Source organism: Rhea pennata, chromosome 22 (genome assembly GCF_028389875.1).
Source record: "Rhea pennata isolate bPtePen1 chromosome 22, bPtePen1.pri, whole genome shotgun sequence".
In the NCBI taxonomy this organism is placed as follows: domain Eukaryota; kingdom Metazoa; phylum Chordata; class Aves; order Rheiformes; family Rheidae; genus Rhea; species Rhea pennata.
The window spans coordinates 3715169-3742099 of NC_084684.1; the positions used below are offsets into that span (position 1 = coordinate 3715169).

Genomic DNA, 26931 nt, shown 5'->3' on the forward strand with positions numbered 1-26931 from the left:
GCAGGGGAGCGCAGCGGAGAGGGGCTCGCCGGGCAGCTGCGTGGCTGCCGGCAGGCGGGGAAGGACAGCACAGCCTACTGGCTTTCAGAGCTGCTTTGGTGGCCCGGGCCTTTTTCTTGGCTCTGCCACAACCTACGTGACCTTAGACGAGTCACGGGAGATGGCTTGGACAGGTCATCGAGAGCTGAAGCCAGCTCGCCGAGCCCCGGTTTCCCTTTGCCGGTCTCGTTTATTCAAGCCCAGCCTGCCCCGGTCGGGGACTGGCTCGTCCTCGTGCTCCCCCGCTGCAGCGGAGGCCGGACCTCGCCGTGCGGCCCTGATGGACGGGACGAGGTTGCCTTCTTCCTCTGAGCGTGAAGTCTCAGCAGGAAATGCCGTGGCACACGGTACATCCTTCGAGACGCTCTCCTGAGCAGACAGCTTTGGCTTCCAGCCCCAGAGAGCTCCGTCCTCGAGGAAGTTACTCTGTTCCGCACTCCGGCGCTGCCTTGTTTCACGGAAAAGCCTGCAGTTAGCTGCGGCTCCCCTCTTCACCCCACACATCGAGGCATGTTGCTGTTTTTTTTTTCAGAATCCTGGTCCTAGGAAGCCATCAGTATCCAGGGAACTTTATCACACACACTCAAAATAACCCAGAAAGCTGCCAGCCCCATATTAGGGAATGAATCCCTGTCGGAAAGTAAAGTGAATGCAAAATTTATTGATGGGCTACTGTGACTGCAGGCGGTTTGTGACCCAGCCCCCTCCTTTGCCTGCCCTCCTCGCAGGAGCAGCAGCCCACGACCGCCCGCCAGTCCCGCAGCCTTCATGTTTAGCGTGCGCAAGGTCCCTTGTCTCGGCTCCTGGCGCTTGCGGCGCTCGCAGGAGCTTGCTGGGGAGCGCCGTGCAAACCGTGGGCAGGGAGCGCTGCACAGCGTCCTCCCCGTCCGCTCGCTCGGCACAAAGGCGAATGTTCAATGGAAGAACAACACCTGTCAGCCTCAAAACTTTTTTCCGGAGCTCGCTCTGGGGCAGTTCTGCCCTCGGGGTTTGCGAGCGAGGCGGGCCGGCTCCGGGGTTGGAGCTGGAGGTGGGCAGGCGCGAGCTGCGCCTCGGCTCCGCCGCGCACGGTGCCCGCCTTTCCCATCCCTGCCGCCTCCAAGTGCCGTTCGTGTTGCTGGAGGATCTCCTGGAGAGGTTCTTGGAGTTTCTGGAATTTCTGCTTTTGGAATGTAAAATTCTGCTTGAAGCCGGGATCTGGGATGTTTCGCTGTTACTTCTAACAGCAAGTTCTGTGCATGGCTTGGCTCTGCCTTTGCCTCTGAGGAGCGGCAGACGCCCTGTGAGAGAGCGCGGGCGGCTGGGGCGCGAGCTGCGCTGGGGAGGCGCCGTGCCGCCGTCGCGAGCGCGGGCCGGGCTCCGGTACAGCGGGGCGGGCGGGCGTTAGCGCTCCGCAGAGCCGCTGGCGCTGGAGGGCGAGCGGGGCCGCCGGGCAGGGCGGCGGCGCTGCGCGCGGAGAGGGCGGCGGCGGCCGGGCCGGCTGCGGAGGGCTGCGTCTCTGCGAGCTCGAGGCTCTGGCAGAGGAGGATTTTGTGGTTTGCGGTGCATTCAGCTCGGCGGACGGGAACTACAAATTGTCTCTCTTCAGCGCCTGCTGTCCTTTAGCAGTCGGCCGGCACCATCAATCACACCCAGACACCATCAGGAAATGATTCCCAATCAATTATAATTGCTCTTCACCTACTTCCTGTGTAAATCACTGATGCTTTACTGCAGATGCCGATGAAACGGGGGAGCGAGAGTCTGTTCCCTCAACTTTGTGCGCGTCGGCCCCGCCGCCGGCTGCCTCGGGCTGGCCCGGCCAGGCCCCCAGCAGCGGGTGACTGGAGCGTGTTTCGTTGCTGCCGGGAGCAGGAGCGCGCGGGACGCCTTTCCCAGCGGCATCCCGGGCAAAGTTTGTCGGACAGGTGGTCTTACTTCTGCCTTCCTTCTTTCCCTCCTCCTCCTCCTCTTCCACTGCTGCTTCTTTCTCAGCTCCTCCGGCTTCGCTGCCCGCTTTCCTAGGAGAGGTGCTGCGGTGTTCAAGCCGCGTTGGGCACGGTGCAGGACCCGGCTGCAGTACCAGACACGGCCGTGTTCGGTCTGCACGGTGCCCAAACCGCACGGGCTCTTCCGCTGAAATCCCGGCAGCACGCGGCGGGGCGTTGCGTACGGTGGTGGTGGTGCGGGCGGCGGCAGTGCTGCGGGCGGTGGTGCTGCGGGCGGCAGTGCTGCGGGCGGTGGTGCTGCGGGCGGTGGTGCTGCGGGCGGTGGTGCTGTGCGCGGTGGTGCTGCGTGCGGCGGCATTCCCGCGCCCGGCGGTGCTGCACCCGGCGGTGCTGCCGCGTGCGGCGATGCCGCGGGCAGCGGGAGCGGGGCGCCGGGCTGCGGGGGCGCCTGGCGAGGCGCGAGCGCGCTGGGGCGGGCGGCCGCGCTCCCTTCCAGGCGAGTGGTTATTTTATGGAGTCCTCAGAAGTCCAAAGTTATGTGTGTTTGTTAAGCGCCGTAACGCTGAGTTTATTTAATGTGGTTTTAACTGCCGCACGCTTTTATAAATCAAAATAATTAAAAATAATAAATTTGAAGGTTAAACAACAGCCTGTGCTGTGGCAAAGAGGCGAGCGAACGTCTCCAGGCAGCGCGTGCGGGCAGGGAAGCAGGGAGGCCGGGGCGGCCGGCGGCGCGGCGCAGCGCGGCGCAGCGCCTGGGGGCCCGGGCCCGTTCACGCCCGGCGCGGGAGGGGAAGGACGGTGCCGAAGTCCAGAGCGCGGCGCGGCGCTGCCTCTCGGCCCCGTGCCGGCCGTCACGAGGAGAAGCAGCCCCTCGCTGCGTCCGCCTGGCAGCCCGGGCTCCCTGCTTCTCTCCCCCTTCTCCTAGCTCGGAGGCACCTAGAGGCGCTTGGGTTTCCCAGCTTCCCCATAGGATTTTCCAGCTATCGATACCCTTCTTGTTGCAGGGCGTTTCTATCGATGCCCAGCTCAGCCTGCGTCGTGTGCCCGGAGCGGTCGAATCTGCCCCGGCGCCCGGGACAGCCGGCAGAAGCAGGCCTTGCTCTTGAAAGGTTGGGCGGGCAGGTCCCCTCGCGGCTTCGGCTTGCCGCTTGGGCAGTGCAGACCCCCCCCCTTTCCATTTCAGCTCGGAAAGGTTGCGCGGAGGCGCCTGGGAGTGGGAAGTGGAGGGTGCTGGAGAGTGTGCGTGTCTCTTTAAATGCTCTTTGTGTCAGCATGATAAGGAATTTGATGGCTTTATCAGAAATACCAAAGCTTTATTTAGCAGGGTGAGGCGAGCGCCACTCGGCTCCACACAATCTGCTGATAAATTGGAAAAAAAAAAAAAAAAAAAAAGAGTGAGCAAGCGGGAGCGGGGGGAGGAAAGTCTAAACTTTCCCTGATTGCGGTGAGGCATGGCCCAGCCTCCAGGGCACGGGGCAGCTGGGCACGTCCCCACGTCCCCACGCCGTCCCCACGCCGGTGCGGGTGCTCCGGGCGAGCAGGCCAGGTTTGTACTGCTGTCCTTGCTGCAGACCAGAGCTCCGTGTGAGGGCAGAAGCAACTTGTTTTCTCTCTGCGTTTATCCCATTTCCTCTTTTGGTGTCCCTGCTGTTCACCTCCTCGTATTCCTCACATTTCCCTTTCTCTCTTCTTGTCCCCTGTTTGCTGCCAGTCTCATCTTGCCTCCTCCCTTTTGCCTCTGACCATGGTACTCGAGCCGGTGACTTTTGGCCGGCGCCTAGCGCGTGGCACTGCCTTCCGATGTGACGGCCCTGGTAGGCCCTCTGCCCTCCTGCGGCTCGGGGCGGCGAGAGGAGGATTGGGGCTGGCCGCGGGAGGCCTGCTCCCGGGGGACGCGCCGGGCGCGGGGCGCGGGGCGGCGGAGGTGTCCCGCGGAGCCGCAGGCACTGCTGCTTGCCCTGCACGGTGCCGGAGAGCCTGGTGCGAAACGGGAGGAGGGGGGGCGGGCAGAAACGGAACCAGGGGGGAGGCTGAGATTTCCTCCCTGCTCCTGCCCGGGGGCAAATGGAGAGCGCAGGCCTGGCCGGTTCGGCGGGGGGCTTGTGGAGGGTCCCTCCTGCAGCGGGGAGGCCAGCGTGGCACCGGCAGCAGGATGGGGAATACCCCGCAGGTCAGGGCTGCCTCCCAGCCCGCACCCCTCAGGCAGGTGCCCGCGGCCAGGCTGGCTTCTGGCGGGCACGTCTGCTGGGGACCGTGCAGGCCCCTCCATGTCAAACTGAGCTGTGAGGCCACGGTCTCCTTGCCAGTGCTAAGCCCCGTGCGGCGGCGGGCATGCCTTCGAGGGGGAGGAGACCTGACCGAGGAGCTGGTTTGGATGAGCTGCTGGTCTCCTAGAGGGGTAGACATGTAATCCAATTTAGACTATTGCAGACCACCGTACCATGGGAACCCCCTGCAGGGAAGGCAAAGGCAAGTCAGAAAAATCTTCCCTTCAGTCCACTGCTGACGGGCTTACGGGAGGCAGCGCTGCACGAGGAGGCTGCTGCGGACGGCCGTATCCTGCTGACACTGATGGTGTTATGCTGCTTTGCCTGTAAATGGGCTAAACCTTGATTAAGTGGTTAAATCACAGAACGAGGAGTCCAGCCTCCCGCGTTCCAGTCCCAGCTCCTCGCCCGATTCCGGCATGGAAACCTGCTCCCTTCTCCTTGCCGCGGTGAAATGGGTCTGTGCATGGGAGCAGCGGCAGTTGCAGGGTTTGCAGTGCACGGAGAATGAGTGTGCAAGGGTCTCCCCAGGGCGCACGTGGGTGCAGCTCCACCGCAGTGCTGTACCGGCACAAGTCTGCCCCATGTTTCTGCAGCACTTGAAGTCCAAGCTGGGAGGACTAAAGACAGGCCTAGTATTTCTTCTGGCTTGTGTTTATCATTAACAAACGACATGTATTATAAATTGTTACCATGCCTTGTTGTTGATCGTGTGCCTGCAAGGGGCCACACACACTGTGACAGTTCTGGTCCCTTCCTGATCTCGTGCCTCCACACCTTTTCTTTCCATCCTTCTGTTCATTCCTACTCCTCCTTTTTCCTTTCTCTCTTTCTTTTGATTCTTCCCCTCTCCTCTGCTTGCACGCACGCACACTCACAAACACATAGACGTACAGAGCCCTTTCGCAGTTGGATCATCTGTTCTTGGCTCTCGCCCACATCTCTTTTTGATGTGGTTTCTAGCGGGCTTGGACCAAGTCCCCCATTTCTCTCCCTGTCATCAGGAAGCCTGCTGCAGTCTCTGATTCCATCCGGATCTGGTTAACTCTCTCTTAGGAAACCTTGCCACCTACCAGAGCAAGGCTGGTGCTGCAAGCCGGACCCGAGAGGAGAAGGAGGGCTGGAGCTGGTCCAAGTTCCAGCCGGGAATGCTGGCCTGTTGCTCGTGATTCACGCTGGCATCGCTGCGCGCAGAGCAAGGGCCTGGGCTGAGGCAGCGTGGACCGTCGGCGGGCGCTGCCTGCTGAGCTGCTCGCTCACGCAGAAGATCTGCTTCCCTTGGCTAAGTTGCATGGTGCTGGCTTCTCCTCCTGACCAAAGCGGCGTGCAGAGGGGCAGCGCCCTGGGTCCTGGCTCTAGGGAAGGCTGTGGCTCCCAGCTCTCTTTTAGGGGGTTCTCAGGAGCATATAAAGCATGTTCGATCTTGGTCTCAGCCCTGGGCATTTTTGGCTTGCCTCAAGCCCCATCCGGTGGTATTGCTCTTCCTCTAGTGCTGGATGTGAGGGCAACTTAACTTAAACACCACGTTGGAGTGAACTGTGGTTCCTGAAGAGTGCGGCTCTACAGGCAATCCTTTCGCCTTGGGAGGGCAGCTTAAAGACCGGGTAGTTGTGCCCGTGTGAAGGTGCGTGCATAGAGGAGGCTTCCCAGCAGCTAGCTTCGAAAGGCCCCTCTTCTCTGGAAGGTGTTAAAACCCCCCGGCAGCTTTGGGGAAGAGAGGCTTTCCTGAGAGCCCTGCCTCTGAACTGTCCCTCTGTGACTGCAGCGCCTCGGAGTCCCCGGGGGGCTGCCGTTAAGAGTTGGGCTTTCAGCAGAAGACGGGTGGACTGGGCAAGGGGGCAGGGCCGGGGGCACTCAGCACCTCTCTCCTCAGCACCCTTCTTGTAAACTGCCTGCTCAGACTGCCTTGGGTCTTGCCTCAAATCCTGTTAAGTCGGTGGCAGAACTTTCACCAGCCTCAGCCCGTGCAGGCTTGGGTCCGTAAAGAGCAGACGTTTTCCGTGGGGTCGGCTCCAGGGCCAGGTGTGGTTCGGGCAGAGGAATCCTTGCGAGACAGCCCGCTCTGGGAAAGCGGGGAGGGGAGTGGGAGCAGATCGCTTTGGGCATGAGCAGTGGGGCATGGAGACCTCGCCGGCTGCGCCGGCGCTGCGAGCTCTGTCCTGCTCGCTCAGGCTGTGGCTGCCTCTTCTCCTGTCTGAAACGAGCCCGTCATCTCAGCCCACCAGCTAGCAGGCTTGTGTCCCCTGCCACAAAGCATCTTCCAGCGGGGCGCCGACGAGGGCCGCGGGGAGGCCGCAGGGCCGGCGGAGCCGGCGCCCCTCGGGCGTCTCCCGCGGCGCGGCGCCGGGTGAGCAGGCTTTGCCCCGCCGCTGCCCCGTGCGCGCGGCCGCGCCAGGCCTGCCGCTTGCTGCCGCCGGTGCTCGGGGACTACGCTTGTTCCTTTCTGAAAGAAAAGCGTGAGTAGGACAAGCTAAAAGGCCTCGGGCTCCCCCAGCATGGGCCTGGGGTGCTGGGACACCGGCGCTCCTCCCCGAAGCTGGCTAATAGAAATCAGTCCTGATTAGGATTAGTCCAGCCAGCACTGAGTCGGCAGGCTGATAATCTAATAAAAATTCCCAGGATTGGTTTACTCTGGGGAGGATTTGCTGTGGACGCGAGAGGAGCAGGATTAGCCCAGCTGTGCCGGGGGAGGGAGGGTAGCCGAGGGTGGGGAGCGAGGCAGCGCGAGGGTGGGGGGAGCGAGACAGACAGCGGGAGTAAGTGGAAGTGACAGGGTCAGACCGGGCCTTTGTCCTACAGCCTGATTAGAGAGTCTGCCCCCAGTTTCTTACACTTTGGGATGTTGTCGGACAAACTGGAGCTTAAATCTGTCAGAGCGCAGTGGAGATTGGAGTTGACGTCCCGGGAACATATTCCTTGCTGTGCAGAAATCCCGGCCCCGCTGGGAGAATGTGAAGTGCCCGTCCCAGCCCCCTCTGAGCGGGCAGATGCGGCGATGTGAGCTCCGGGTTGGCCCCCGTCAAGCCACCTTCTTCCTGCGGTTAGGTCGGGCGCCGAGCCCGAGAAGCAGCGAGGCTCGCTGCAGGAGCGAGCGCACCCGTGGGTGGTCGTGTCCGCCTCCGGACGGGGCTCTCCGCTTCCTCCCTTGGCCGAGGGGAAGGCCCAGAAGCCAGGCTCTCCGGCTGACACCGGCGGGCTCGAGTGACACAGTGGCAAAGGCACCTGCCACACGTAAGCGAGAACCCGGCGGGAGATGCCTGTTCCTCCAAGGGAGCTCGGGGCGGGCAGAGCCACTCCTCTGTGGTGCAGGGAGGAGGAGGCCTGAGGCTGCGGGCTGTGGCTCTTCGCCCCTGAGGTGCCAAGGGCTCCTGTGGCTTCCCTCACTGGGGAAGACCCCGAGCAGGCGAGGCTGCTGTTGCTTGGCCGCCCCGAGAGCGCTCCGTCTCCCGAGCCGCCCGCCGCGCTGCTCGGGGGCCTGGTGCCGGGCGTGGGCATGGGCAGCTCCAGCCAGCCCTCCTCTGGTGGCAGCACCGGTTAGCGGGGAGGGCCCGACCGGCCTTTCCAGTGCAGGGCTCCTCGGTCCCTGGAATCACTGAAAAACAGACATAACCCCTGGAACGTGCCTGCCCCTTCCCATAGTCTTAAAGCAAAAAATGCAGGGAGAAGGCAGACTCGCAGTTTCACCTAGATGCAGTGCAACGTGACCCGTGGATTTTTGCAGCCTGGTCAGGAAGGTTGAGAAGCCATGTTCTGGTGCATCATCTGAAGGTCCCCGGCGGCTTCCTCTGGCTTCCTCGGCTGTGGTGTTTAGTGCCCACGTGGTGCTTCCCTGGACATGGCGGGACAGAGAGAGCCTCACAGCCTCCCGAATGCACCCTGTAGCTGTTACTGCCCTCTCCGTCCTTCCGGCTCACGCTGACTGCCGCTTCTGGTGCTTGCCTGGGAAGTCCACCACAAAATCCCAGGCTCTCTCAATGCATCCGCTCCCTCTGGGGCCGTTGCCGTTGGGTGCAGAAGCCTGCAGAGAAGGCCCCTTGGGGGCGTTAAGTGGGGGGTCCTGCGTGGAGCAGAAGCACCAGAGCAGCCGCCCCGAACGTTCCCAGGCGCGCGGCAGGAGTCGTGCGGGATGCAGACCCCTCCGGCCTGAGCTCCACGGAGACGGGCCTCCCGGCTCTGGAGGCTGCGCCGTGTGCGAGGTTTCCTTCCCTCTAAGCGTTGCAGCCAGGGTGATGGGCTGGAGCCGTGCCCAGCCGGGAGCGGGGCTGCCTGGGCGTCGAGGGCCCGGCAGCGCCCTCTCCCCGGCAGCCCCACGCCCCAAAAGCGAGAAAGAAAAGGCCTTTAAGATGAAACCAAGGTAACTAAAAAAGGAGAGCACTGTCCTCTCCAGGCTCGGGTAGCTGCGTATATGATTGTCAACTTGATGAAATCCCCCCGGATGTAATGAGCTGATTTTCTGCTGTTAATATTGCATCTGCTGATGAAGGATTCGTTAGGATAATGGAACGAAGCTAAAATATAAATGACTCGCTGTCAAGAAGCAGCTTTTGCTTGTGTTCTCCTGACAGTTCCCGGGCCGCGGCGAGGGAGCTGAGCGCGCCCGGCACGCGTCGGTAGGTGTGCGCGGCGGCCTGGTGCCGCGCGGCGGGCGGGCGCGCGGCGCAGCCCCTTCCGCGGGCCGCCGCTCCGGAGGAAGGCGCCTGCTTGCCGCTGCCGGAGGCTGGCCTGGGAGCGAGGGCAGAAAGCGACGCTGCCGGGAGAGGGCTGCGCTCTTCGTCCGGAGCCTGTTGGTAGCTGGACTGGCACTGTCGTTCTGTTTTGTTCCGTTTCCAGAGTTGCTGGGTTTTTTTCGAACAAGAGAAAATAGTTTCAGCTTGTTATGAAGCAAACCTGGTCGTGGCTCAGATAACTTTCTGAAATACAGAATATTATTTTCTTTGGAAAATATAAAAATATTTTGATAAAAATGGTCCTGCTATTACCAAGTAGTAAGCTTATATCTGTGCATGAAAGCTCAAAGTTCAGTGTCTTTTTTGAGAAACGGGATGGTTTGTCTGTACTAAAAGTAAAATGCAAGTGGCTCCGTCATTGAGGGGGTTTCAATTTTAGCATGATTTTGTGTACGCTTCCCTAACACTAGTTTGCTCATCCCTTTTCAGGGTTGTGTGCGCACAGGAGCATGCGTTAAGTCTTTCTTATCAGATAAGCCCGGAGAGGGACCTAAGAAATGGTTACGAGTGTCCTCGGCATTGCGGGCTCTCTGCGCGTTTCGCTAGCCGAGCAGCGCGGTGCCAGCCCGCGCTTCCCCGCCTCTGCGGACGTGCGGTGTTCTCCCTCTGCGTCCCTGCCTCTGGACACAGAAGGCTGAAGGAGGATCTCAGCTTTCATTATTTGTTTGGGGTTTTTTTTTCTTTTAATCACATTTCTAGCTCTTCTGATTACCAAGGAGGAAAAAAACCCAATGAAAACATGAACAGTAATGGCTCAAAAATGAAATTAGGAAAAAGCCTTGCCTTCTATGTTTATTTTTTAAATCAACTTCTGTAGCCAGTGACCCGGGGGGCCAGAGGAGGCCTGTTTTGCAGGCTGGGGCTGACGCCGCTGGGCGCGCTGCTCTCCGGGGCGCGCGAGCCCGTCGCCCGCGGCCGCTCCGGGCCCGGCGGGCGCGCGGCCGCCGCTGCTCTGCCCCGAGGCTTCCTCCCGGAGCGGGGCGGGCGCGCGGCCCGGATCGCCGCGGCTCTGCGGCCGTGCTCGCTCTGCCAGGCGCCGGGCGCGGAAAGCGGAGCCCCGCTCGCCAGTTCCCCGCCTCCGCTGCGTCCGAGGAGCCCGGTCCCGGCACAGGGCTCCCCTCTTCCCCGGGCTCGCGGGCCCTCGTTGAAGTGTGCGCGTGTGTTTCTGTGCAATGGATTTATTTTTTTCCGGGGTCCCCTGCTTCATCATTATCTTAATCACTGCTGTGTTAAGTTTCATGCTTCCTTTGACCTTTATTTTCGGCCTGGTTGTGCTGTTTATCTGCCTCTGACACTTGTCCCCTGGTGCTATTGCCAGGGAAACCCAGTGCAGAGGCCTCCCCCCCTCCGTCCCTTTCTGTTTAATTTTTTTCTTTCCTCTTCTTTCTTTTTTTTTTTTGTCTTTTAACATGGTTTTCCTAAAAAGTTTTTTAATCAATCAAATTTGAGGCAGAAAATAGGCTTGGTCACGCCTGGTCCTTGGGTCGTGTGACACTCGCTGAGGGTCCTGACAGCTCCTCAAAAGGGGCGGCGGGGCCGGGGGCGGCGGGCCGGGGCCGGGGGCGGCGGCGGCGGCGGGGCGCCCGGGCCCGTTTCCATGGTGCCGCCCGCTCGCCGCCGGCCGCCCGCCTGGCGCGGGCCCGGCGCTCGGCGAGGGGCCCGGGCCGCGGGTGGGCGCGGGGCGGCCTGCCGGCGCCGCTGACAGCTGCGGCCTCCGCTGCCGCCGGAGCTCGCGGGGAGCCCGCCGGCGCGGCAGGAATTTGTGCCGGCTGAGCAGGGCCCCTGCCAAATCCGCATAATCAGGGGCTTTTCAGCGACGTCCCGATTCGCACGGCCATCGGAGGCGCTTGCTGCCGGGCAGCTGGGAAGGCCGAGGCGGAGGGGCCGCGCGGGCGCAGCCCCGGCTCTGCCCCCGCCCTTGCTCCGCTCTGCCCGCAGCCGCCTCTCCCCGTCCCCGTCCCCGTCCCCGTCCCGTCCCGTCCTGCCGGCTGCCGCTCGGCTCCCGCTCGCCGGCTCCGCCGGGACTCTGCCGCGGAGCGCTGCCGGCGCCGGGACGCCGCGGCAGGAGCTGGCCCCCGCGCCGCGCTCGCCCTGCTCCCGCGGGCCCTGTCCGCCGCTCACCACGCTGCCCGGCGAGGGCGAGACCGCCGGCCCCGCCGCGGCCCTGCCGGCCGCCGCGCTGGGGCTTAAGGCCCCTGCCTGTCTCCTCCCGTCTTTCTCGAGCTCTCTTCTCCTGCCCTGTTCCCTTGTGCCCTTCTTTTCCCCGTGCCCTTTGCAGTGCTCCATTTGTGCAGGGTCTTTCCCTCTCTTTTTTATAATTAATGATTACTTTAATTGGTTTGCTTAGGCAGCCTGACAGCAAATTAGCAGGAGGCGACTCGAGGCTGCCGAATGCCAAGTTTGGGGACGGCCGTGCGTTCGAGGGTCGGGCCGGGAGGGGCAGCGAGCCCCTCGGGGTGCTGCCGGGGCGAGGGCCGGGGCCGGGCGGCGGGGAAGGGCCGCGCTGCGGCGCGCTCCGGGATGGCCGCGGCGCGCTCCCTGCCGCTCAGCGCCATTCTCCTCCTGCCTTCGCGTCTCCTGCGCTGAGCTGGCCGCAGCTCTGCTCAACAGGTCTCCGCGGAGGCGGGCGAGAGGCGAGAGGCGGCGCGGGGCGCCCCGGGAGCGGCTGAGCGGCAGGTAGCAGGGAGGGGGCAGAGGGGCAAGGGGGGCCTGGCTCTCTTCTTCCTTTGCAGCGACTCCCCTTCACTTCACTTCGCCTTTTTTATAGCTCCCATTTTTCTTGTTTACGAGAGAGAGACTGCAGGGTTCTCCCCGGGCTGGGAAGAGCGCTCGGTCCCAGGCCGCTCCCAGGCAGATGGAGGGAAGCGGGGAGGGCAGCGGGCCCGCCGTCCTGGGAGGAGAGCTTTCCCGGCCGAGGAGCCCGGGGGCTGGAGGCCAGGACATCGCCGCACCGTGTCCTGGACTGTGACCTGTTTGGGATGCTCCTTACCTGCATTTTGAGCATAAAACTTTGCGCTTTGTAGAGAGACCTGGTGTGCAGGATACAGCAGGGCCAACAGCCGTGTTATTTACAATTTGTGGATGTCATGGGTTCATATTACTCTGCTGGTGTTGCTTGTGATAGCAGCCAAGAAGAGGGGGAATGGGGAGATCCCGTGAGTTTCCCTCTCCGTAAGCCCCTGCCTCCCCCCGGGCAGCTGGGATGAGCCGGCGCGGGCAGCCGGGGCAGCGGCGCGGCGCGCGAGGCTCCGGCCCGGGAAGGGGGGCGGCGCTCAGCCGGCTCTCCAGCCTCCCCCGTGCCCAGGCCAGCCTCGGGCCGGCCTGGGGAAGGCTCTGTGCCCCTGTCCCGCTCCCTCGCTCCTGCGGAAGGTGTGAACGGCGCTCCTCCCGGCATCAGCGCCCGGCAGGCTGCCGGAGGAGCAGGGCAGGGTCTGAACCTGCCTTTGGCTCTGGAACACCCCCGCGGCGGAGGACGAGGCCCGGCTGTGTCTGTGGAGCGGCCCCGTCTCCTCCAGATCGTCTGTGTGACTGGGAAGGGCTGTCAGGCCGGGACCGCGTGGCGTCACCCTGCTCCCCAGCAGTCCCGGGCCTTCTCGCTCGCCCTTCCCGGAGGTGTTCGTGGGTGCTTTTGCCCTTTCTGGAGACCATTCCAGCCCACCACCCGAGCGTTAATACAACATCTGCCTTTTTACGGTCTCCAGAGCACTCGCAGAACTGAAATCACAGGGATCTGCTGTCTTCCTGGGATTTCTGTCATGCAGAAGCAGCTGGTCGCAGAGGTCCCTGCTGCCTTCCAGATTCAGGAGAGAGAGAAGCCGGCACAAACACGTCTGCTAGTGCAGAGCCGCCTGTTGTTCGGCTGTGACCGTACCGGCGGACGTCGCGTTGTGATACCTTGCTTGGGCCCCTTCCCAAACGCCGTGGGTTTAGGGCTCGCTCAAGTGAAAATGCTGGTAGTAGAGTGGGGCTGTGGAGGCCGCCGCCGAGGCTGGGGGCTCCACCCCGGGCTCGCTCCTCTGCCCTGCCCCGTTCAGGACCTTCGCTGCCTCAGTCCTTCCTGTCCTTCAGTGCGCTCCCACACGGCTCAGGTGCACCCCGGGCCCCAGGGGCACCCTTCCAGGAGGGCCTCTCACGGGCTTGGCCAGCATTTTGGACCTTAGTCAAGCCATGGGCCTCTTCAGAGTGAGGCTAGGAATGAGTCCTCCTTTTCTTGGGAGAGTGGGAGAGAGATGAGGGAGAAACGTGAGAAAGATCTGCTGGAAAACGTGTGGAGACCTCCCAACTCATTCCACTTCTGCCTGGTCCTGGCTTATCACCGCCGCTGATGTCCCCGGTGTGCAGCAGCAGAGGATGCTTTCCAAGCGCTGCAGAAACTCCATGTCCTGAGCACTTGGACGTCCTCTTTTCCCCTTCCCATGTGCACCCTCCTCAGGAGAGTTTTAAGCCCATTTTCGCTTTCCTGTAGGCTGTTTATGTTTCATTGCACTTCAGCAAGCCAGAAGGGGCTCAAGGAGTTGGCCGTCCGCTGTAGGGCCTCTTGTGCCAGCAGGACTGGGACGGATCCAGCAGCGCCTGCTTAGGGCCCAGACTGCGTGTCACCGTGGGCCAGTCGTGTGCTGGCGGTGCAGAGCAGGCAGTCGCTCAGGCTTGCCTTGCCGGGGGAGGCTGCGCCGGGCCAGACGTGCCGCCACGCACCCGGACCCTTTGCCGCGGCTCCTGCTGCCGGGGCGCTTGCGGCACTCAGCGGGGAGCCCGAGGACCGAGAGGAGCGCTGCCTGCGTGCCCAGCGCAGCTCTGCGGGCACGCTGCTTGCGGTGCTCCTCACCAACGTTATCGTTGCTCTTAGCTTGAGGAGGACATCTCAAAAACATCGGTAGTGCCGCCGGTGCGGGTTAAAGGCCGGCGCAGCTCCGTCCCCGTGGAGGGCGGCCGTCGCTCGCCCTGGGGTCAGAGCTGTCCCCCTCCCTTCTCCGTTTAACGCCGTGGGTGTCAGTATCCTGCCTCTCCCTTCGCAGCCTGGGGGACGGCACGGCTGTGTGGTTCTCGGCGACTGAATGGACGTTGAGCTCGGTAGGGAAACTGAGGCGTGGGGCTGAAGGCTCCCGAAGACACCCGCTGGTTCCCCGGGCGACTCAGCGTGGGCTTACGAGCTGCGCAGCCCGGCCGGCGCGGCCGCCGCCGCAGCCGAAACGCGGGCGGCAGCGGGCCTGCCCCGGCACGCCGCTCTGCCCGGCGCTCGCCGTGGCTGCCGCCCCTCGGCTCGTCGGCGCGCCGCCGGGCGCAGCGCGGCCGGCTCCTTTAAGGGCGGCGCGCCGGGGGAGTTGCGCGCGGTGCCAGCCTTCGCGGCGCGCGCCGCTCCCGCTCCCCCCCGGAAAGTTTCCTGCCCAATTGTTATGTGCGATCCGATCTGAAAGTTGCTCTCTAAGCTTCTTGTCACATTTTGACTTAATGAAGTGCAACTGGAGTGGGAATTGGGGTTCATCACGCCAGTCTCACTGCGCTCCCTTGTTGTCAGAAAACAGGGGCGGTTGGGGACCGTAATGCAACGCTGCAAGTCGTTATCATTCCGGTCAGTCTGTTTAACACAAAATTAAACAAAGAACTAATTAGTGCCTCATGAATTAATAAATGCGCAGTTGCCGGGTAGGAAGGGGAGGAAGGAAAAAGGTTGTTGAAGGAAAGATACTGAAAAAGTCGAATTAGGATGTTGTGTCAAGGGGAAAAAAAAAAAAGCCTGAGTCCACTTTGGTGAAGAGTTTGGGTCCATCGGTGTGCTTGGAATAAGCTCCCCTCCCGCTTCGTCCCGCTGGTCTGCTCGCGGCAGGCTCGGCGAAGAGGCCGTCTGGACTTCTTCACGCTGCTCCCTCCCAGCCGGAGCTGGGATCCGTCGGCCAGTGGGCAGACACAAATACCGATTCGAAGCGCTTACGCCCGCTGCGGGGGCTCGAGGGGCGCAGGGGGAGGCCCTGCGGCGTGGCGGAGGAGGCTTCGCGCGGTCGAGGGCGAGCGGGGCCTCTCCCTCGGCCCTTGCCTCTGGAGCTGGCCGCGCCGCGGAGCCGGCTGGCGCGGCGGGGCCGGAGCGGGACCCGGAGGGCTCGTCCCCATCCTCCGTGAGGGCCGGGGCCGGCCCGGCTGCCCCAAAGCCGGAGGAGGAGAGCGAGGGCGCCTGGCAGGGCAGAGCAGGGAGCGGGCAAGTACCGGGCAGAGGCAGGAGGGGAGGGCGAAGGGGCAGGCAGCGGGCGGGAGGAGGAGGAGGAGGACGGAGGGTGAGGGGGCGCAGGCAGGGCGAGGGACCCGGAGGTGGCGGTGACGGCTCGGAGGTGGCAGCACGTTGCTCGTTTCGGTGGAGAATTCGGGCCCGTCGCAGTAACAACGCGTGATCTCCGATTAAGTACGTCCCAGCAGCGCCTGGCTCGCTGCCGCGGGCCCCCGCGGCCCGGCCGCGCAGCCCGGCCGGCCGGCCCCGGGCAGAGCGGCGGCGCGCGGGGCCGGGGCGCGCGGGGCGCCCTCCCCGCCGCGCACCCGGGGCGGCCGGCCGGCCCCCAGGTGCCGCGCTGCGAGCGAGCGAGCGAGCGGCCGGGCTCTGCTCTGCTCTGCCCTGCCCGGCTCGGCTCGGCTCGGCTCTGCCCCGGCGCGCCGTCAGCCAGGGAAGCAGGCAGAGCTGGGGGAGGGAAGAGTCCATCCTTAAGAGGACATGTCAAGTACAATTAGCGTTATCTGTCTAAATATGTACTGGGAACACAGAATACAAGAGGAGGCCTGGCTGGCTTTAATGGAGACATATGCAAGGTCATATTGCCTCATACAATCCCCCAATCTGATTTGGGGATTACACATTCTAAGTAAATTGGCGTTATTCCTCTTGCATCATTGATAAGCTGCGGCCGAAAGAAGGGGAGTAAAAAAAAAACAATTAAAAACTCAGACCCCGGAACCGGGTGTGCATGGGGTGAGGGAGCAGGGCCCGGCAGGCAGGGAGAGGGACGGGGAGAGCTCGCGAAGGGGGAGAGGACAAAAGGGAGCGCGAGGAACGGAAGGAGCCTGACAGAGTGGCAGGGGACGCGGGGGGGCGAGCGAGGCAGGGGAACAAAAGGAGGCAGAAGGTGGGAGAGCGGGCGAGGGAGCCGGAGCGGAGTGCGGAGAGTGCCGGGCGGGCGGGAGGGGGAGGCCGCGGCGGAGCTGCTGGCGCCCTGCTGCCCGCAGCCTGCCTAGCGCCAGCGCCGGGCTGGCAGCGGGCTGAGCCGGGCGGCTCGGGCGGCTGCCTCGCCCGCGGGGCCCCCTCCGCTCCGCGGCCAGCCGCCCGCCCGGCACCTCTCAGCAGCTCCGTCCCGCCCCCGCCCCGGGTCCCCGCTGGCGCCAGGCATCTCGGGCATCTCCGTGAGCGCCGGGCGGAGGCTGGCCGCACAGGACGCGCGGGACGCCGGCCCGGCAAAGGCTTCCGCCGGCCCCGGCGCCCTCCTCTCGCTGCTCCCGCGAGGGGCTGAGCGGCGCGCCGCCGCCTGACGCCTCTGCCTCGAGCCGTGGGCTCTGCGCAGCCCCCGGGCCGGTCCCCCCCTGCCGGCCCTGCGCCCAGCTGCCTCCCGCTCCCTGCCACCTCGCCGCGCCCGGAGCGGGAAGCGCTGGCTGGCTCCCGCGCAGCGGTCCTCCCCCGCCGCGAGCTCCCCTCCCGCCGGGCCTGTGCACGATAACCCCCTCCGGAAGTCTCACGGCACGGCTTTTATGCTCTGTCACATTTTTGGAACATATGGTTTTAAATAATTCAATTTACTTTTCATGTGTTTTGCTGTGACTTTTTTTCCCGTATCCCTTTTCTCCTTCCTCCTCGCTCTCTGCGCTCTCAGGAGCGGACACGCACACATGAGTGGATAAGGGGTTTCAGCGCCTTGTGGCCCCGTCCTGCACCCCGTCCCCTCGAGCCCCAGCGGTGCATGAGGGGTGGCAGCGGCAGCACGCTGGGGAACCTCGGGGGAGAGGCGGCGGCCGGGCAAGCCGCCGGTTGGGAAGGGGAGAAGGGGGCATGGAGCAGAGGGGGCGCTTGGGCCGCGGGCAGAGCGCGGTGCAGGTTGGCGTGACGTCTGTCTGTGGCGCCTGGGAAGTGGGACTTAGCCCAGGAGCAGCTGCTCTCTCCCCCCTAAATTATTTCCAGCCCTCGGCGGGAGTCCCGTGCACAGTGCAGCGCAGGACCGCTGGGCGTCTAGTGGTGTGCACGGCGCTGCACGGTGCCCGCAGGGGCAGGAGGGCGCCTGGTTTCCCTGCAAAGCCTGGATGTCCCACGCTGGCCCTGCCTGTAGCTGGGCTCTCGCCTGCCCCCACGTTCCAGCCGGGGCCTCTATGAGTCTCCGAGCCTTGAGTGCCCAGCTCAGGTGCGTCTCGTGTATTAACTGTATCCCTTCTCTTCCCTCCCCAGGATGAAGTGAGTTAGAGCTAAAAACCAGGCAAGAAAGCAGCCCTTGAAACCTCCGAAAGGTAGGAGAGACTTCAGACTGCAATGGGTATGTCACTACGCCCTCCTGGGTTCTCTTTTCCTCTGCGTGTCTCGCTCCTCATGGCCTGCTCTCGGAGGCTGTGTCTGCACTAGAGCTTTTGGGGCTGGGCTCCGGCGAACTGTAAAGAGGCCTGAAGAGGGAGGAAGGTCTAATGCAGACACGGCCCCTGTGTGTCCTGATCCCGTCTTTGTCCTTGTGTACCGGTTGTGCTGGGCACCTGGCTTTGGTGCCGTGGGTTCTCCTCGATTTCTCCTGTGCTGCCTCTGTCTTTACAGATACAAGCGTGTGTGTGCCTCTCTGTCCCCATCTGTGCGGGCTGGTGGGAGGCGGGCGCGGGCCTCGCAGGGAGTCGCGTGCAGTCTCTGCGTTCCCTGTGAGGTTGAGTTGAGCTCAGTTCACGCAGAAGCAGCTTTAGATGGCGTGGAGTTCGCTCCTGTCCTCAGCTGGCACGTTTTTACCTGCTCAGACTGCAGCACATGCTGGTGGGATGGGAGCAGGCCTGCGTCTCCAGCTGAAGCCTGAGTTCTCCTGGTTTTCCCTTTTCTGAGACCCTCATGGTCTCTGTTACTGCGGAAAAGATCCTGCACAGTCTCCCAGAGCTGCACGGTCACTTAGTCCGGGCCCAGCAGGAGCTGGAGGCGTAGAGCCCAGGGAAATGAGCGCTGTGTGTCTCTCTTGAAAGCCTGCTCTCCGTGTGCGAGGTAACAGAGCTTCTGCCCCGTCCGTGGTGATGGTCGCTGAAGCTCGCTGCCGTGCCGGGGCTGTTCCTCTCCCGGAGCCCGGTGGACCGCGGGGCTTCCTCGCGTGTCCCGCAGAGACGGGCAGCACCCCCGGCATCGCTGCACGGTGCGGCGTCGCCCGGGCCACCGCTCCTTTCCGAGCACTCTGGCGCTCCCGGGGTCTCGCCTGCTTGCTGGTACCTGCAGGTCTCTGTGGCTCCCCGGGCACTCGCGGGACCTCCTCCCTGCGGGCCGGGATGGTCCCCCTTGGTCGCGCAGCGGGGTCCGGGGCAGCGGCAGGGGAGCCTCCCTCTGCGGGACGGCAGCCCGGCGGCCCGGGAGCGCGTGTGCGCGGTGCTGCCGCCGCGCTGAGCCTGCTGCTCGGCACCGCCGCGGCCCACGCCAGCCCTCGGTGGCCGGGTGCCGCCGGGGCCGGCGCTGCCGCCGCGCTGAGCCTGCTGCTCGGCACCGCCGCGGCCCACGCCAGCCCTCGGTGGCCGGGTGCCGCCGGGGCCGGCGCTGCCGCCGCGCTGAGCCTGCTGCTCGGCACCGCCGCGGCCCACGCCAGCCCTCGGTGGCCGGGTGCTGCTGGGGCCGGCGCTGCCGCCGCGCTGAGCCTGCTGCTCGGCACCGCCGCGGCCCACGCCAGCCCTCGGTGGCCGGGTGCTGCTGGGGCCGGCGCTGCCGCTGCACTGAGCCTGCTGCTCGGCACCGCCGCGGCCCACGCCAGCCCTCGGTGGCCGGGTGCTGCCGGGGCCGGCGCTGCCGCCGCGCTGAGCCTGCTGCTCAGCACCGCCGCGGCCCACGCCAGCCCTCAGTGGCCGGGTGCCGCCGGGGCCGGCGCTGCCGCCGCGCTGAGCCTGCTGCTCGGCACCGCCGCGGCCCACGCCAGCCCTTGGTGGCCGGGTGCTGCCGGGGCCGGCGCTGCCGCCGCGCTGAGCCTGCTGCTCGGCACCGCTGCGGCCCACGCCAGCCCTCGGTGGCCGGGTGCCGCGGGGGCCGGCGCTGCCGCCGCGCTGAGCCTGCTGCTCAGCACCGCCGCGGCCCACGCCAGCCCTCGGTGGCCGGGTGCCGCGGGGGCCGGCGCTGCCGCCGCGCTGAGCCTGCTGCTCGGCACCGCCGCGGCCCACGCCAGCCCTCGGTGGCCGGGTGCCGCGGGGGCCGGCACTGCCGCCGCGCTCCCGGTCCGGCCGGCAGGGCCCCTTGCTGGGCGGCGCCGGGCGCCCGGAGCCCCGCGCTGCGCCGCTCGCAGGCCGGGGTGTCAGAGGTGGCCGGTGGAGGGCCAGTGTTATGTAAATACCGCGGCGGCAACACGGCGGCCTGAATGGCCTGGGCGTCCATCCATCACTGCCGGGAGCAGCAGCCCGGCGGGAGCGCGGGGCCGGCGGCGCGGGCAGGCAGACGCGGGCAGCATGTGCCCCGCTCGTAAACTGCTTGGCTTCGGGGCTTTGTGTCTCTCTCGTTTCGGGGCTCCCTGCTGGGGGCAACTCTCTGCTTTGTCCTTGCAACCTCTCCCCCAGCCTTCGCCCCCCTCCATCCCTTCCTTGTCCTCCCTCCTTCCCCCCGCCCTTAAAAATACGGAGAAAAAAAAAAAAAAAAGAAGTCCCCTGTTCCCATTGCGGCTCCTTTCTGCGACTTCAAAGGCGCCCCATCATTGTTCGGGCCCGGCGGGCAGTGGCCCTGAAAACGTGATCACAGCCGGGCACGGTGTAGGTCAGCAGCGAGCGCCGTGCTCCGAGCGCTGAAAGGAACAGGCAGATTCTTCCCTTTTCATGCTTCACAGCCCTGGTTACAGGCGCTGGCGCGCCCGCGCCGCCCGCTCCTGCGCGCTTCTCCTGCTTTGCCTCCCTCCCTCGCGCCTGCTCTGCCCCAGCCGTCGCCTCTCCGCCTGCTCGCTCGCGCCTGCCCCGCCTGGGCCCAGCGCCGCTCACTCTTCGCACTTTCCTTTCCTTTTCGGTTTTACTGCCTTCCGTTGCACTTCTGCCTCGCTCTCTCTTGCGGGGCATGGCGCAGTTTCGTTTCCTGTTCTCCCTCTCTTTTCGCTCTGCTGCTTTTTGTGTCGTTCACCGTTTTCTCCCTCCCTTTTCGCCCTCGGACAGATGAGGCTGGAGGCTGGGTCTCCCCGTCGCCGTTCAGCAGCCGCCCGTGTGCCGGTCTCGCCCCGTGCTAGCCCTGAGCTGCGGCCGCGCCGCGCTCCCCGGCTGCGCGCCACGCAGCCCGCGCGCCGAGGGAGCCCCGCCGCCCGGGAACAGCCTCCCTCCGGAGCCGCTGGTATCCCGTGGGAATGGTGCCGCGTCCGGATTTGCGGAGCCAGGCGCTGGCGTGGCGTCAGCCGCAGAGAAGCGGAGGGAGCGTGCGGGCGGCGCGGGGCGGGCGGCGCGGGCGCGAGGGGCTGAGGCGCGCGGCAGGCGGGGGCGAGGCGGCGCGCAGCGGGCGCCGCGGGCGGCCCGGCGCGGCCCGGCGCGCAGCGGGCACCTCCTGCCCACGGGGCGGCCCCGCAGCGCCGCGGTCCGCCGGCCCCCCGCGGGGCAGCGCCGCGCCGGCTCCGCGCCCCTGCGGCGGCCCGGCCTGCGTGCGGCCGCCCCGTCCGCTGCCCCCGGAAGCGCAGATCACGCTGCTTGAGCCTCCGGTGATTTGTGAGGTTGTTCTAATGGCGAGGAGCCCACCAGGACTTGTCTCTTGCTAAATAGGCATATTAAGGGACATTGCGGCAGGGGTTATAGAGTAATAATTTGTCCTAATGAGCTGGTGTCACGTTCTCCCAGGCCGAGCGGTGCGCGAGCAGAAGCTGCGCTGGGAAGGGGCTGCGCTCGCTGACCCGCCAGCCCCGGTTAATGAAGTAGCACGCTGCTCGGGGCTCGGAGAGCCGGCGCCGAGGCAGCCCCGCGGCAGCGCCGGCGGCGGGCCGGGCCCGGGGCACGCAGCCCCCCGGAGCCTCGCGGCTGGCCGGGTGCCGAGGACGCGGGGAGCCCGCTGCCGGCCCGCCGAAGGAGCGGTGTCGGGGCACGCCCGTCACGCGGCGTCCCGGCGGCTGCGGCCACGCCGCGCGTCCTGGCGGGGCCGGAGGAGCCGGGAGGGCAGAGCGCCGGGCTGCCTGCGCCCAGCCCCGGCCCCGGCCCGCCGGGCCCCGCGGCTCGGCCCGGCCCCTCCGGGCGGGGAGCAGGCCCCGGCCTGCGCTCTGCTCACGAGCCCCGTGCGCCCCCTTCCCCCTCCTCCCCCCACCCGGCGCTCTTTGCTCTCTCCCCTCCGCCCTCTGCTTTCCTCTCTCTCCATCTCTCTCCCTTTCATCTACTCGGAAGGCTTTACTCTACTTCCTTGTCACCCTAATTGATTGCATTAACCTTTCAGCGTATTGGATTTCCCCAGCACCGTGCCGAGAGCCCGGTGCAATATGCTTATAATCCGGGCTGTAATGGACAGGGAGCAGTCAACGAGCCCCCGCTCCAACAGGTTCGCTGACAAGTTGCGCGCGGGCGGGGGGAAGGCGAGACACTGCGGCGGGGCCTGCAGCCGCCGGCCGGCCCCCCGCTCCCGGCGAGCGGTGCGAGGGGTGCGAGGGGTGCCGCCGGCGCCCGCGCGCGAAGCCCTCCGGCAGGCCCGCAGCTCGGGCGCCGGGGAGCGGCGTCGCGCGCGCTCCTCTGCCCGTCGTCGCCCCGGTGCCCTCCCTGCGCCGTTTCGCCCCCCCCCGTCGGCAGCCCCTCCTGCCGAACCCGTGCGCCCTTTGCGTTTGGGAGCTTGCGTTGGGGAGGAGGCAGCGCGTGGAAAGCGCCTCTCTTCCCGAGGAGCTTGGCTTCGCCTTTCATTTCAGCGTGAGTGGGGGGTGCGGCGGAGGTGGACCCTCTTCCCGGCGGGGGGTTGCGCTCAGGAGCGCCCGGGCGCGGGAGGCGGGGAGGCAGGAGCCCCCAGCGATCTCTCGGGCTCAGCCCCGGCCAGCCCCTTCCCTCGTGGCGCCGTCGGTGCCCCGGGCTGGAGGAGCCGCGTTCCCGCGCTGCGCCGCGCGCTCCCAGGGCCCGGGGCTGCTCCCGGCCGGCGGCTGCGGCGGGGCGGTGACGCTGCGCGGCGAGGGGCTTCGAGCAGCGGCCTGGTCTCGCTCCAGGCAAAGCCGTTCCAGCGCGCGTTCACACGTTTCGTTTGGCTGGGGCTCTCGGGCGGGACGGAGAGCCCGCGCGCTTCTGCAGTTCCTGTTAGCCGGAGGAGCCTTCTTTCAGGGTAGCAGTACTGGAAGGATTTCTGTGGGCTTGGCTGGTCTTCCGCTCAGCGCCGAAGGCGCTGCCCCGTCCTATTAGCCGCAGAGCTCCTCTTGCCCGTCGAGGCGAGGAGGGCGGCCTGCTCCGCCGCGCCGGCCCTGGGGCGGGCGGGAAGCGTGCCGGGGGCGCAGGCCCGCGCCTGGAGGGCGGCCGCGTCCCCCCGCCCCTCCGGGGACAGGGCAGCGCGGACGGGAGGCTTTCCGAAGGGAAGGACTTCGAGGCAGGTGGCGGTGGGAGGCTCCTCGCGAGCCGGGAGGTGCTCGAGGGGAGGGACTTTGGGGTAGGCAAAGCGCGGGAGGGATGGGAGCAGGAAGGAGCGAGAGCGGAGGAGAGCGAGCGCGAGCAGCGCCTCCTGAACGGAAGAGTAAACAGGCACTCGGAGGCATTAACTTAATTGATTGTTCTGCAACAGGCTGAACGCTGTGTTATTCTGTCGCCGTGGCAACAACCCCCAAAAATTGTCAGCCTGTTTGGATGAAGTGAAGCGAGACATTCTCTAATTTGCGGTGATCCGGGTGTTTGTTTTCCTTCCGAGGAGGCGGGGGCTCCACTGAGCTATTGTTCGCGGGGAGCCCGGCGGGGCGAGCGGGGCCGGGGGCGCCCGCCCGCCGGGCCCGGCGCCGCGGGGGGCCGCGGCGCTGCCCCTCGCCCGCCCGCCGCCGAGCCTCCGGCAGCAGGGCACGTCGCGAGGGCGAAGCGGCGAGCGCCGACGGGCGCTTCGGCCCTTGGCGCGCTCCTCCCCGCGCGCTTGGCGCCGCGGCCGGCGCCTCTTCCGCGAGGAAGCCGCTTGCTGGGCCGACCAAACTCCCAGCGGCTCCCAACGGAGGCGGGCGGCCGGTGCCTCGGCACTTGCTGGGATTTCTCCTTGAAGGCCCCAGGCTGCAGTGGCGACGTTAGGGGAAGGCAGCTACCGCCGGCGCGAGGGCGGCCCTGCGGCCGAGCCGTGCCCGCGCGGGGCCGGGAGGAGCCCGGGGGGCCGGGGAGCGGGCAAGGCCCCGGCAGCGGCGCGGAGCAGCCCCGGCCAGCGGCAGGCCGGCGGCGGCTCAGCCAGGGGCTGCGGAGCTCGGCGGCATGTGGCCCCTCTCCTCCGGGCCCCGCACAGCCCCCCCCCGGCCTCGCCGGCTGATCCCCGCGGCCTCGGGGCGAGCTGCAGAGGACGTTGGTGCCGAGGGCCGGAGAGGGCGGCTGGGGGGTGAGCGGGGAGCGAGCCGGGGCCGTTCCCACGGTCTGCCCTGCTCCCCCTCCTTTCTCCGCTGCCTCGGGGGTTTCCTCCTCCGTTTGCCCCTTTCCCCTCTCGCCCCCTTTTCCTCGTGAGCCTCTCCCTGTGTCCCCCTCCTCCGTTTCCCTCTCCCCATCCCTTAGCTCCTCGGCTCTGCTCGTCCTCTCGCTGTGGCCGTGGCCGGGACGAGGGACCGCAGCCGGCGGGCGCGCGGGGCTGCTGGGGCCGGTGCCGGGGCCGCACGGGGCGGCGGGCAGGGGAGCCCTCCGGGCCCCCCGGTGGAGCGCGCCCTGCCAGCGGACGCGGGGTGGCCGCCGGCGGCGGGAGAAGCGCCGTAACCCTGCAGCGGGTGTGAAGGTGAATTCACGGTCCAGCGAGCGCTGGAAATACGAGAGGGCTCCGAGACAGGCGGAGCGCGGGGAGGGGCGGGGGCCTGGCCCGGGGCTCCGGGCGGCGAGGGCCGGGCGCGGCGCTGCCCGGGCCGCGGGGGTGCGTGGCGCGGGGTCTGGCGAAGCCGCCGCGCTGCGGCGCCGGGCAGTCCCGTGGCAGGGCCGGGCGCGGGTGCGGGCGCAGCCGTGCGGGCCGCCGCGCCGCGCTGCACCGCCGCACCGCGCAAACCTGCAGGCAGGGCCGTGCGCGCGGCGCGGGCCCGCTGCCTCGCCGCCGTGGCGGGCCCGCGGTCCGGTCCGGCTCCTCCGCCGGGGAACAGCGCTGCGGCCCGGCGGGTCTGGAGCGCCCGCGCTGTGGTCCTCACCAGCGGGGAGAGGCTGCTGCCGGGAGTGCCAGGAGACCTGCGGAGAGGAAACCCCCTCCAGCTCTTCACCTGGAGCTGCTAATCTCCCCGCGCCGCGTCCCTGGGACGGGGGAATCGCATCTGAAGCTCAGCCGGGGGTGATATAGTGCGAGACGTTTGCAGAGGAGACTTTGATTAATTCGTAGTCAAATCGAGTCGCGCCTGGGTGCCAGCGCCACATTCCAGGGTGAGCCGACGACCGAGGTGCGCGCCGGGCCGGCTGCCAGGGCCTGAGCAATCCCCGCGGAGGTGGCAGCGCCACGCAGCCCGCAGCCTCTCCCTGCTTGGCCTTCTTGATTATTAATTTATTTTTCTCCCTTCCTTGGCAAAAAAAATAGTATTTGGTAACGACCTCAAATTGCAAAATGCTGATGATTTGGAGAATGTGTCACAGAAGCTCCAGGGTGATAAAGGGGAGACGAATCCCAGCCAACAATCCGGCTCAGCCAGTTTGCCTATTTATTAAAGAAAAAGCCCAGATCATTAACTTTTTTGTTGTTGTTCTGTTTGCGGGCACCTCCCTGCTGGCAACTTTTGGGCGCCCGGTAAATTAAACCGAGTATCGGCCTGGTTCGGGGGCAGCCGGAGCACCTGGCGGAGGGGCGCTGCGCTCCCGGCGGGCTGGCGGCGGAGCCGGCCGTCGCTGGCCGCGGCCTCCCGCGCTCCTCTGCGCCGGGCGCGGGCTGGCTGCCGCCTCGGGGGCAGGCCGTGCCCGGGGAGCTGGGCGAGCTCCTCGCCCCGCCGCGCGCGCCCGCGCGCCCGGCTGACCGCCCCGCCGCCCCGTGGCGCGGCGCTGCGCGGGAGCGGCCGCGGGCGTGCGCCTCCCCGGGGCCCGGCTGCCCGCCGGCTGCGCCCGTGGCTGCGCCGTGGCTCGGGGACGGCCTTGCCCGCCCGCTGCCGCCGTGGCCGCCCGTGCTGCCGGGGCAGGGGGCCCACATCCCCCTGTGCCGGCACGGCCCAGCGCTCGCGTCCCCCCGCGGTCGCGCCTCTGCCGGAGGCTCCCCAGCCCCGCGCTCACGTGGGTGCTCATGGGAGGAGAAGGGTATTTTTCAAGGTTTCTGCTAGGTTTTTTTCTTCTGAAATACAAGGATGTGCAATTTTTTTAGTTTCAATTTAGCATTGGAGAATTTTATAATTTAGTAATTAAAATCTCTGATAGGCTTTAGAAATTGCAGCTAATTGAATTTAATGGGAAGATGATTTTCAATTTTATTTGATTACCCGGACCCCTGGCATTGGTATTTATGGGAAAAAAATGGGAAATGTGCTGTGTGGGCTAAGATGGCATAATTGAATTAGGGCTAATCGGATTTCTTCGTCATGAATTTCACTATAATTTTCCTATAATTTTCCATTAGATATCTAGTTTACAAATATTCACAAAGAAATGAAGCTCTTTCGGAATGGAGATTGCTGGCTAACAGGATTAGGGGGACGATAGCTCGGCACTGCCAGCCCGGGCTCCTGCGGTAATGCAATCGCTGCGTCTGCCTCACACTTAGCGCCCGCCGCTGCGCCCTCGCCCCCCCGGGCCCCGGCCACGCTCGCGCTCCCCCGGGGTCCTCCCCGCCGGCGGGGACCCCCGGCCCAGCACCCCTCCGCCGGCGGCAGCGGCGCTGCCCCCCACCCGCCCGCGCACGCCTGTGCCACCGCCTCTGGCTCCGCCGAGCGTGTGCGCGGAGCAGGAGCGGCCCTGCTAAAACGTGCCGGACAATCCCTGCAGCCGGCGGCCGGCAGAGCCGGCAGGGAGCGCTTGCAGCGGCTGTGCGCCCAGCGCCCGGCAGCGCTTGCACGCGCGCGTGAGCCCCGGCGTGTGCACCTGCCGTTCCGGTTTGCAGCCGGGCCCGCGTGCAGTGGCACAAGCCGAGCGGCAGCTCTTCAGGCGGGAATCGGTCTGCGTTTGCCCGGGGCTCTGCTGCGGGTCCTGCTCGCCCGGGGCCGCCGGGGCGCCCGGCGTGCGGGGCGCCGGGGGGCTGGCGCCGGACACGCTGCCGGCGGCCGGCCGGGAGCCTGGGCAGGCCGGTGCCGTCGCCTCCCGCCCCAGCAGTGCCCGGGCTGCAGGAAATTGTAGCTAATTGTCGGCGTATTGCTCCCCACCACTCCTTCCCGAAGCGTTCTGGGCCCCGGGGCGCGCGAGGACGCGACGCGCGGCGCGTGTTCGCTGCCCTATGGCCTGCTCCTGGTAGAGCAGGTCCCTCCGGGCAGCGGCCGGGAGGCGAGCTCGCCCGGCGCCAGCACACGCCGGAGCTGTGGAGCGCCCGGAGGAGCAGCGGCCCCGAGGCGGGGAGCGGTGTCAGAGCGCTCGGCGAATGCCGGGACGAGCGGCGGGCAGCGGCCACGCTGCCAGGCCCCGCCGGCCCCGGAGACTCGGCGCAGGCCCTTCGGCAAGGCTTGCGGGGCGCCTTGTGCCGGTAGAGTGATTGAGACTGAGCTGAGCAGGAGGGAGCGGAAGAGAAGGAACGGGAAAGAAAGCACGGATCGGATCGCCTGCTCCTGCCGCCCA

The 26931-nt window shown here is 66.3% G+C and overlaps 1 protein-coding gene across 2 annotated transcripts in view; it reads left to right on the top strand.

Moving 5' to 3' along the window:
• CASZ1 (castor zinc finger 1) overlaps positions 1–26931 on the top strand; it is a 187432-nt gene that overhangs the window by 72180 nt on the left and 88321 nt on the right. For both annotated transcript variants that reach the window (XM_062593431.1, XM_062593430.1), the window contains exon 3: positions 17372–17456. In XM_062593431.1, coding sequence (XP_062449415.1) covers positions 17453–17456 — 4 coding nt within the window. In that variant the 5' untranslated portion in view covers positions 17372–17452. The remainder of the gene's footprint in view (positions 1–17371; positions 17457–26931) is intronic.